Raw genomic sequence first — 12,335 nt, 5'->3', positions numbered from 1 at the left:
GAATGTAAGATAAAAAAGTTATTTCGTTACGCTTAAATCTACTACGGTCTTCCTCGTTTATTAGGAATCTTTCAAAAGCAAAATATTTCAGTTATGTGTTATTAAAAACATGTTTTCTAATCAAACAACACTATTAAAAATTGTCCTATTTTCTATCAAGTGGTTTATTCAATCAAATACTAAATTGGCAGTTGCTTTACTCAAGCAAAACCGTAAAAAAATTCTCTATCATCCCACAAATTTAAATAATTCGTTTTTGCCCAATTTTTCTCAGTTTCAAAATTTCTTTGCAGTCATCTTTATCAATCGCATTGAAAACTTCTACCAATTCCTCGATTATAATTATTTATACATTCAAATAATGATTCACTTTAACCTAAATAATTATTAATCGTCTACAGAAGCATTAAAAACAACATAATATGTGGCGAGATTTCTCACCATATTATTTATTTGGTGCCATAGAGTTTTGGAGCTTATAAACAACTTGAAAAAACATAGGGAGAGAAAAATAATTTACTTATATATACAGATGGTTTTTCGTAAACATCTTTCAAAAAAGCTATCATCAAAATTTTATAGTTTTTGCTTTTCAAATGTCCTATAATTTAAATGACCGTTTTTAGCGATTGGAGACATAAATAAGCTCTATTTGACGACTCTGCATCGAAATCATGTGTCTAAGTGGGCGTTTTTAGTTTTATGGGAGCTATAATTTACTTTTTGTGCAACGAAAAGTGGAGTTATGGCTTCATAAATAAGTTAAATGCCTGATTTTAACTTTATGTGACGACTCTGCAACCGGCCATCAGATCAGTATAGATCAACTTTTAAAGTGTGGAGCCATCAACTCTGTACCTCTCAATGAGAACAATATCCCTGAGATTCAACAGTTCGCTACTTATAGATGGTGATTCCTTTCTTCCTTTGCTCCCAAAGTTGATAAGTGGCTACTGATTGAACATTCCCAGAAAGCAGTCAGAGAATGCTGTGAAGTTGGATTCTGCATCCAGATGCAGCCAGCACCAGCACCAGCCAGTTCACATTTCTCAGTCCATCACAAAACATTCTAACTTTGTTCTCTGTAATCAATCTTGTTTTAGTACAAACAGACAACTGGTTAGGCCCACTAATATACTATTATTTGCCCTGGAGATGGGAACCACCATACACTTGATTTCCTCATGATCACCCAACTCTTAATGCACTATATTTGACCACAAATCATCATTCAGTCTCAAGTTATACCCATTGTTATGGTATAGTAGCTGATACAGCACTTGGAATAGTATATAAGCTCTAGTAATTAAGATTCGTTGTCTCATTTGTGTATTTTGGGCAGTCACTATGCCGGTTTGTTTCAACAATAAATCTTTTTAAAAAGGATGTCACGTGTTGCGTTCACTTAACTTTAGACTGGAGGCAACGTTGTTAGATGAAACACCACAAAGTAAAATATTTTGGCCCAGCGCCCCTTTAATAGTACATGTTTGCCTTTTCAGGAGAAAAAACAATATCATTGTTTTACATACCTCTCATGAGACGTTCACTGGATAGAATATCCTGCTGTTGGAAATGCAGCTCACATATCTCCTTTCTAACCAGTAATTTTGGTGATACTGCTGTCAGTTCTGGATTTCCTGAAAATTAGAAACATATTTGGAATGAAATATTTAATTTTATTCCATGAAAAATTACTTGGAACTTTGATTAGCTACTTCAAACCAATGTCAAAATGATGCTATTAGTTCTATCTAAACACATTATATCAACTTTTTAAATAGAAATTTCTATTAATTACAATGTGTTTATGATCAACATTTTCGAACGAAAGATTCTACGCCGAATTTTTGGTGGTTTGCAAATTGATGGAGTGTGGCACAGAAGAAAGAATAGGGATCTGTATGATATGTACGGCCACACCAATGCACTGGCTATTATCAGAGTAGGGAGACTCAGGTGGGCAGGCCATGTTGAAAGATCTGATGACTCATATCCGGCTAAAAGAATCATGAATTACAACAAGGAAGGAAGAAGACACCCTGGTCGACCAAGACTGAGATGGATGGACTCAGTCACTGAAGATGCAAGGAGGCTTGGTGTAAGAAATTGGAGACGAGCTGCCATGGACAGAGTAGAATGGAGGCGATTGCTGGAGGAGGCCAAGATCCGTTTTGGATTGTAGAGCCGTGGATGATGATGACAATGTTTTCCAACGAAAAGAAATATATTTGGATTATTTATAGTAAAATGGATTACTATTCATGAAAATTGTCCAAAATCTAGGCTATATTATACATTGTTAATTGACCCTAAATGAAATAAAACGATACTGATAGTATATCCGGATTCTTGGTAAGGCCAAATTATTAGCACATTGTAGGGCTTTCTTTGTGAGTGAGAAGATTCTCACTGTTTTCACTCTTTTTTATTTACAGATCAGCTATAAAGGCCTTCCACAGTGTCCATACTTTATCTACCGGGGGTGAAGAGGGGACTGAGGGATTTCCTTCAAAGAACCCCTTTTATTCTCTGAGGGAGTTCTATGATTTGTCACCTGGTCATATGGGACATATATATGAATCATATATTTATCTCGTATTGATCAAGATTTTAGAGTTTTTCAATTAAAAGTTTAATGAACAGTATTTTTGTCTTTGAACAATCTTTGTCATCGACAGAAAGATTGTTTATTTTATTTGTTGTCAATATTAACGTAGCTTCTTTTTGTTTCTAATAACAAACGTGCCGCCTGTGCGACAGATAAAAATATGTACTTGAAATGGCTTTCATGTTTGGCATAGACTGAGTTTATATTAATACCCAAAAGTTAGCTTTTGGGGCAGAGCTCGTTCGTTAGGACTGTGAGTAAAGTCCGGCTGATCCAGTAAAGAAGGCTAGATTTCGTTTAGTTTTATAATACAGTTATTGTCACAGATCGGGCAGTTCAAAAATAATTGTATTTTTAAGGGAGACGGGTTTTGATTAACTTATTCATTGGTTCAGTTAATTTTTGTTCTTTTAAAATACTAACTGTAAAGTCGCGATTAAACCAGTGGATGCCAAAGGGGGAAGCCATATTCAAAAGGTAGGTGACTACTGGATATAATCATTGTTCTTAATTTTTATTACCACAAAGATTGAATCATCTTAAGCAGCAGCAAGTTGTTTTCCCCATTAAATTCAATTTTAATATTATGTTTGTATATATATTTATATTTACCTTTTTGAAATGTATGAAAATTAATATCTATCATTTTCAACCATGTAAAACCGAAAGATACCAATTAAATTAAGTTCTAGTTTTTCTGTTATCTTTTGTTATCATAGTTCTTTCCCTCCTTATAAATTTGGTGGAGGCTTCTCCCACCGTTTCCCCTCCTTACATAATTGGTGGAGGCGGGTTCCGCGTCCTCACAGATTGTAATCCTCAGACTGTGAGTAGATGATTTTTGCCTTAGTCTTGCAGCTTATTCTGCTTGCTGCTTGCAAGGTCAATAGAAACCTTGGTTTTATAAAAATAAATTTCTCTATGGTAGATACTTCTCGTATTAGTCTTGCTGCTTCTTCGGCTTGCAAGGTCTTTAGAAACCTTGTTTTGATAGAAATAAATTTAAATCTAGGCTATACGTTTTATAGACCTTGGCTGCTTGGTATGTCTCGCTGCATACTATGTGTGTGTTTTTACTTGTAACTTTTGTTCTTGACCTGTCTTATGACAGTTTTTTATTGTTCTTGACTTGTTCACTTGTGGACATACCGATGTAGTAAGACCACGCCATGAACAGAAACATATTATTATTATCATTATTAAAATTCACCTGAGAGTTGGCCACCCAGATCTTTGCTGTATCAGTATCCCGGGGAAAGGAGAACATTTTTTGCGCAACAATTGGAACAATTCCTGAATGCGCATTTATTCCACGACATAGTAGGTATCTATTTACTATCATTTGAAGTGCTCAAATTTTTGGAAATAGAAATTATTACTGTAAATATAATGTAAAAAATATTATGAAGATTTGAATATTCTTAATTCTTTTTTATAACCACTTAACACTCTATCGCATACAATTGAGAGGTTACAGCATAGCTCAAGAACGGAATACCAGTAGTGCTTCTCTACTCTGTGGCTCAAGCCTCCAGTTCAACTCTTTGAATTGGTACAAAACAAATACTCCACAGAAAATTGGGGCCGTCCTTGTATAATGATAATAATTATATCATTGTAACGAGAGGCGTTTCTTATTGACAATTTAGAAATAAGATCAAGTGAAATTTTAAAGTGAAATCCAATCTTTTAAAAGATGATAAATTAATCAGAAACTTTTATAGGTTATGTGGCGCACCAATTATGCGCTTTAGCTATCACAAGATTAGCACACTTTAAGGAGTTTATATTTATTTATACTGAGCTGTAGAACCAAATACTTACAAGTAATGGTACTATGATAGTTATTCGTAGAGTAGATTGAAAGAATAAGATAAAATGACTGTAGCGTTTATAAACTTTTTCATTTTGAAAACTTTCAGACAAAAAATAACAAGAACAAGAACAAGAGGAAAATAGAAGCCCAGTAATGACGGACGCACAGATTCGTTTGAGGCAAGCCACACGCGTATGCCTTGGCGAGGTAATGAGAGTCAGAACTATGGTGAGGTTCACGTTATAATGGGAATGGAGAAACATGGGCGAACAACGTTGCCGAACCTCTGTCTTGTCAATGCCTTCTGTAGACGGTAGCTGATACAGGTTTATAATTTTAATATTAACTATTCTCGTTTAAAATAATCAATTATATGCTATTAAGCAATACATTTTATTTTCCAATAATTTCATTTAATTTTAATAATTAAGATGACATATTTTGGTTATTAATTATTAATTCTACATTGTTAAGATACGATCTGGCATCAGAACAAAGCAAGGAAGAGATAGCGCTATCAGCAGTACTATTCTTAATCATATACTTCCATTATAACGTGGACCTCACTATAGATATGAGCACTGTATATAGAAGATCTTAATACTGTGGGTAAGAGAATAAATTTAATGCATGAGGGAGAAGGCTTGTTTTAAGATGTCAGAAATGAAATAGATGACACCTATTTGACCTATTCCATGAGAATGATAAAAAGTCATTTTAGTCAGCTATAGTGAGGTCCACGTTATAATGGCAGTGGAAAAAGATAGGAGAATAGCGATGCTGATTCTCTGCATTAATTAATTATATTTCTACACTGTCAAAAACATAATTGGCATCGTTGTGGACCTAGAAAAGGATAGTACCACCGGCTTTGTGGAATGATAGACAAGGATAGCAAAACCAAAGTTGATCAATTCTCTATAATGAGGTCTACGTTACAATGGCAGTGGAGAAAGATAGGAGAAAAACGTTGCCGATCCTCTGTCTTGTCAATGCCTTCTATAGATGGTGAGCAGATACAGGTTTATTGATGAAATAGTCTATTAACGGTTCATTCTCGTTTAAAATGATAGATTATATTTTATTAGGCAAAAGATAGATTTCTCAATAATGAATTGTTATAATTAAGATGAAATATTTTGTTAATCAATTAATAATTATTCTACATTGTTAAAAGATTATCTGGAAAGAGAGCAAAGTGATGAACAGATAGTGCTATCTGCTTTGTTTAATGATAGACAAGGATAGCAATACCATTGCTAATCAAACACTGCTATTATAACATCAACCTCACTCAGGCGCGGATCCAGGACCCTGACCTGGGGGGGGGCAATTTGGGGTGGTCGTCCAGGGGACCCCCCCCCGTTCGAATCCCCCATCACACGGATAATTTTTTACCGAGACTTATTTCTGCAACTACAGTAGTAGTCCAGTCACTATATACATTGGTGCTTGCATTTTATATTGTGTAGTTCTGATTTTTTTAATATGTTGTTTGGATACATTAGAGAAATCCAGTACCAATTATTTCATAGGAAAATTCCCCTTGAGCTAGATACAGAGTGACCCAAAAACCTCGTATTTTCGGTTCATTTTCCAGTTTTTCCGCCAAATCCTGTAATCGATAAGAAAAACTTGCTCTTGCCTTTTATTTAGATTATGAAATGCCTGATAAAATGAGATCATTCGGAACTATCTATCTTTGAGTATGAGGGAAGTACTTTCTATATGAGGGAAGTATCTTCGATTTCTTGATTTTTTTAATGATTGATTTTCACATTATGATCATATTCTTCCATTTTCAGCAACTAAAAGAGGAGAAAAAATTCAAATTCAATTCTAAAATTCAAGATTAAGTCCTTATTTATAAAAATGGGTTATCGAGATATATAGCTCTAAATTATTGGTCATTTCTTTTGTGTATTGAAATACCGGTACTGTTTAAACTACACTCAGGGATGAATTTTATATTTTTCGATCGAATTCGACTTGATACATGATTTTATACCGTCTTGACGAGCAGAGAAGAATGAGTTGTGGTACAATGAGATCCGATTATTGTGTCAAAAGTTATGAGTGTTTGAAATTTTGATCCTTGAGGTGTCCTTACGCGCGCCTCTCCACTAAATTAAGAGCATCTAACGGGTGATTCTCATAGAGCATGATTTAATGAACTTATATCATATAGTGCGAAATTGCATTGCGATGATAATGGAGAATTCATTATTAAGAATTCCATGATCTAAAAAAAGGCGAAACGGATTTTTCTATCAGGATTTGGTGGAAGTAACTGAAAACTGGACCAAAAATAATAAGAGGTTATTGGGCCATCGAGTATCTAGCAGAAGGAAATTTTGCATGACATGATTGGTTCTAGAAAGACTTCTTTTATAAATGATTGTATCCAAACAATATATTGAAAAATCAGAACTACAATATAAATAGCAAACACACCCCCTTTTTAAGGAGTGGCCGTAGTCGAGTGGATCAGATGCTGGCTTGATGATTCAGAGGCCCGGGTTCAAATCCCGGCCCGGGCAAGATATTTATCTCGGGCCACTCCCGTGTTTCGGATGGACACGTTAAGCTGTAGGTCCCGGCTGCCTAAAAAGCAGTCGTTAGGTCATGTCAGAGGCCCTGAAATTGATCAGTTGCGACCTGAAAACTCTGACACCAGACCTGAGCCAGCCAGGTCACTCGATATTATTATTATTTTTTACCCCCTTTTTTATGTCTATATATTGACTGGACTTAAGTAACTGTAGATTTTTCAAACACCACTCCGAAAGTGGTGGGAGGGGGCGATCGCCCCCCCCCATGTAAATCTTATTGTTATGCTTGTCTATCATTCAACATAGCTGATAGCACTATCTCTTTCTCGCTTCGCTCTGTTAGCTCAAAGTGCGTGGGTAATAAGAAAGAGACTAATAAAAGCGATTAGTTTACCGACCGCTCTAAGTGGGCTCCAAACCACCGGGAAGCGATCACCTAGCATGTGCATGGAACTTATCAATAGCTTATCAGAGATTATCCCTCTTTCACTTACAGCGCAACCATGGAATCAACCGCTTTCCAGTTCATGTATGTACTTGAAGTTTCAACAGCAATTGAAGAAAATTAATACTCTTTATTAATCTTGTTGTTTCTTGAAAGAAATTATAACTAACTATATCTTATCAATAATGAAAAATAGGTACTATGTATTGAAACAATGATGTACAACAAATATAATTTTAAGAAACCAGGCATGGAGAAACCAACCACAATAATATTATTGGAATTGGAGTCCATCAAATAAGAGTCTCTAGATGAGCAATAATTAATTAATATAAATTTAATTAAATAAATGATACAGCTTAATATTTGATTGAACTTTCTTTTATTGTCAACATACAATTTACAAAATTAATTTATCTGTAAATAGAAATAATATTCACATAAAATAATAAAACAATGATAATCGACAGCTACAATAAAAAACGAATTGAGTACGGTATCAAAATAAGTAATGTTAGCATCAAAATAAGTATTCACTTCAGTGTTATCACCATGGATATTTAAAAATAGGTTGCAGCCTCTTTGAGCAAAGATTGTATTATGTGTTGGCCCATCTCTGAAGGCTGGTAGGCCTAATGTAAGTTCAAATATAGGTATAGCGGGCCATTCACTATCCTACAGTTTGTTCAAACTGCTTTGCATCTTTCACCACTCACGGTTCGGCTGGTTAGTCAAACATCCGCACTCACGTTCCAAATCTAACCTGAATAAGCGGCTGACCTTGCGTGTAACCAGGACCTCCTATATACGACGGTTTATAGGAAGTCCTGGTGGAAAGGTTCAACAAAATTCTGATAGTATTATTATCAGCCCCACCCACATCAACCCCATTCAAGTTCCAACGTCGAATTTATGGACCTCAACAAGTAGGACAGAGCTACCCGCGTCTACTGATTTTGAATTTGGAGGCATTAGACACTCGATATAACCTCAAAAAGTGGTGACTCGAGAAGGCAGTAAGCTGTTGAATGTTGTTTACATGTTTTAAGAACCAACACACGTGATATTTCGAGTGAATAAATAGAAATTTGAAGTGCCAAAAATATTGATTTACATTTATATTGATCAAAACCTCCACAAATCATCGATATCAAAGTAAGTTGAAGCTTGCACTTATTTTTCTTCGATAATACATATTCTCAGCTACATAACCAAACTTTCACATTCTATGTTTTCGACTTTTTAGTATTTTTTATATAATAAATACTGAAAAGTCACACTTTTCAGGGGCGAATTCGGACATGCCAAGAATGGTTGTAAAATGGTGTTTAAAGTTTAAATGTCAAAACAAACGTAATTTTTCATTATTCTATGCATTGCGGTACAGATACGGTATCGTGACAAACTTTTTTTGGGGGGGGGGGGGGCCCCAAAATGTTTTATGAGTGAAGGGGTGTACAACATGCCAATATTGTGTAGTTTTTCATTATTTTATGTTTAGCTAATGCATTATTGTGTACCTACATTTTTATTACCTATTCTATGCATGTCGGTACAGAGGTGTACTGTGATCAACTTTTATTGTTGGGAGGGGGGGAGTAGAATAACTTTTTCTTGAAGGGGGTACAACATGCCAATATTGTGAACTTTTTCATTATTTTATGTTTAGATAAAATGAGTTACAGTGTAATGTTTCATTATTATTAGCTTAGTGGTACGGAGGCGTACCGTGACCTACTTTTTTAAAATGGGGGGGGGGGGGGCAAAAATATTTTTTGTGGAGTACAACATGTCAATATTGTGTAGTTCAGGCATTGACAAAATTCTTTTTTTTAAGGGTTTTCAACATGACAAGGAAATATAAGCCAGTCCTTGGGCCAACTGGCCACAAGAAATATAGTGAAGAATCACTTCTAAAAGCTGTAAGAGAGGTGAAGACTGGATTACTAACGATACGTAAAGCTGCAGAGAAACATGGGGTCCCAAGGTCTACGCTATCAGATTATCTGAAAAGAAGCCGTTCAGGACAAATGCATCGTAAACCGGGGGACAACCTGTTTTGTCAAACAATGATGAACAATGTTTGATGGATGGACTCCTTGTATGTGCAGAGTGGGGTTACCCACTACACGCTGCAGACGTGAAAGATGTTGTGCAGTCTTTTCTGAACCGGGAGGGTAGGGTAGTGAAGCGTTTCAAAGACAATAGGCCTGGAGAGGATTGGACTTGGAATTTTTTAAAAAGACACCCCCAACTGACCAATAGGTTCGCGGAGAACATCAAGAGGTGCAGAGCAGCAGTTGATGCTGAGGCAGTAAAAAGCTATTTTGAACACTTAGACAAAACTCTTGAGCCTGAAGGAAGTGCTGCAATTCCACCTGAAAATTGGGTGAACTTCGATGAAACAAATTTTTCCGATGACCCCGGATCCAAAAAAGTAATTGTGCGTCGAGGCTGCCGCCGTCCAGAAAGAATAATGGACCACTCTAAAAGCTCCACTAGTGTTATGATGGCAGTAAATGGGAGGGGTGATCTACTGCCACCATTCACTGTGTACAAATCTCAATTTTTGTACCCCACCTGGATAGAGGGTGGTCTCCCAGGAATGAGATATGGATGTAGCAAGAGTGGGTGGTTTGACATGCGCCTGTTCGAGGAATGGTTCATCACGGTGGCCCTCGTCTATTTTCGTGACAAAGTGGGGAGAAAGTTGTTGATTGGTGACAACCTAGCCAGTCACTTCTCAGCTGAGGTTATAAGACTGTGTAAGCTGAATGGCATTGATTTTGTTTTCTTTCCGCCAAATTCTACCCACTTATTCCAGCCGTTGGATGTTGCAGTTTTCAGAAGCATGAAAGCTGCCTGGCGTAGCACATTAGGAGAGTGGAAGAAGAGGAACAGAGGTGCTGTGCAAAAATCTGTGTTCCCCAGACTTTTGCGTGAAGCTATAGAATCCATGGGGGACAAACTTCGAGCGAACATCATTGCTGGATTTAGGGCTACTGGTCTAATCCCATTAGACAAAGAGGAGGTGCTCAAGAAGCTACCTAAGCAAGCAGATGATACTTCACCAAATTGGTGCGATGCTCTAAGAGAAAAGTTGGAGGAGACACGAAAAGGTGACACTCCTAAAAGTCGTGGGAAACGCGTGACTGTCCATCCAGGGCAGAGCATCACAACAACATGTTTGAATAATGACACCGACAATAACGTCCTGCAAACTGTTATGGCTGAAGAGGAAGGAATCTTTGCATCTGAGTCTGAAGAAAGTGATGCTGGCACCTCCCATGAAGAGCTGGTCGACATCCCTGATGAGCACAAGGCTGAAGGTGACTTCGTCCTTGTTAAATTCGTGACACAAGAAGATAACCGGGACAAAGTTTATGTTGGAAGAATCGAAAACATCCTTGATACAGAGAACACCGAATATGAAATTCGATTTTTAAGAAAGAAGGATGGAAAAAAGGAGATTACTTTCAGTTTTCCTGATATCCCAGACATTGAAACTGTGTCACTGGGATCAATCATAACAAAACTGAAACCCAAAAAACTGCGTAGAGAAAAGTTCATGTTCCCTGGACTAGAAGACTTTGTAAATATTAAGAATGTATACTAATATTATCTGATTGTGTTCAATTCATTCCTTCATATTATCTGATTGTATTTTTGATTTTTTGCATTATTGATTTTGCATTATAGTAAATTTCAATAGTGAATTTTATGGATAAATGCTTCTAATTATTTTTAAAGGGTTTTCTGTTTTTTTTTTAAAACGAAAATATGTGTCCGAAATAGCCCCTAGTGTCATCAGAATTCGGAAATAAATGCAAAACAACCTGTGTCCGACTTCACCCCAACCCATGGGGTGAATCCGGACACAATTTGGGATTTAAAAAAAAAAAAACGGGTTGGTGTACAAATATGAAAATGGGATAGAAAGCACCGGGAAGAACAGTAGATTTTATATTCCAAGTATGAAAATGATCATTTTAATATAAACCACTTAAATATTTAAAAAACCTGAAAAAGTGTCCGACTTCACCCCGGTTTACGGTATGCTATCGTTTCTCTATGGTATTGCCCTGGAACGAATGTTGGCAGACGACCCATACTATGCCATTTCAGTTGCTATGAGCGTTGGAACGTACAACATCGTGTGTTCGCTGTTAAGCAGTTTTTTTTTAGAAACAATGAATCTGTAGTCCCAGTGCAACGCTTTTTCGTCAATATTTTAGAGTTGAAGGTCGAGGTGCAATGCCCGATCGAAATACTGTACTCCGATGGGTTGCAGCGTTTAGGAGTAGCCTACTAGTTCTGTGATGAAAAAGAAACCACCTGGTCTTCCCCGTTCCTCGGAAAGTGTAGACCGAGTCAGAACGGCAGTTGTTACTAATCCTAGACGATCGACTCGATGACACTGACACGGTCTACATTTTCAGGAGTACGAACTGAACGGGAAAGACCAGGTGGTTTCTTTTTCATCACAGAGCTGTATTCTGTAAACAAATATGTTCTACTCTTTGTTTCTAAAAGTTATACACTCATCTACATATTTATTTTCTGTTCTGAATATGTTAATTGTTCATTTGTTTCCTTTATAATGCAGTGCTAGTATGCAATGGGTCTTGCAAGACCTGGCAATACATTATCATTTGTGATAAACAATCAATAAAGAATCAATCAATCAATAAAGAGCTAAGTGTAGCAGCCCATCGGAGTACAGTATTTCGATCGGGCATTGCACCTCGACGCCCAACTCTAAAATATTGACGGAAAAGCGTTGCACTGTGACTACAGATTAATTGTTTCTAAAAAAACTGCTTAACAGCGAACACACGATGTTGTACGTTCCAACGCTCATAGCAACTGAAATGGCATAGTATGGGTCGTCTGCCAACATTCGTTCTAGGG

At 36.6% G+C, this 12,335-nt stretch overlaps 1 protein-coding gene across 4 annotated transcripts in view; it reads right to left on the bottom strand.

Annotated features, from left to right (window-relative positions):
- The window catches only part of LOC111056230 (oocyte zinc finger protein XlCOF22), a 32,282-nt gene extending 27,685 nt beyond the window's left edge, over window positions 1-4,597 (bottom strand). For 3 of the 4 annotated variants that reach the window (XM_039428737.1, XM_039428730.1, XM_039428745.1), the window contains exons 1-2: window positions 4,436-4,597; window positions 1,533-1,640 (exon numbers count right to left, since the gene is read on the bottom strand). In XM_039428737.1, the coding sequence (XP_039284671.1) occupies window positions 1,533-1,539 (7 nt within the window). In that variant the 5' untranslated portion in view covers window positions 1,540-1,640; window positions 4,436-4,597. The remainder of the gene's footprint in view (window positions 1-1,532; window positions 1,641-4,435) is intronic. The other variant, XM_039428724.1, reaches the window with a different exon arrangement.
- Between the last annotated feature and the right edge of the window lie 7,738 nt (window positions 4,598-12,335).

This window comes from Nilaparvata lugens, chromosome 1 (assembly GCF_014356525.2).
Source record: "Nilaparvata lugens isolate BPH chromosome 1, ASM1435652v1, whole genome shotgun sequence".
In the NCBI taxonomy this organism is placed as follows: Eukaryota; Metazoa; Arthropoda; class Insecta; order Hemiptera; family Delphacidae; genus Nilaparvata; species Nilaparvata lugens.
Note: the sequence above shows the minus strand (reverse complement) of the source record. Positions and strands in the feature narration are given on the sequence as shown.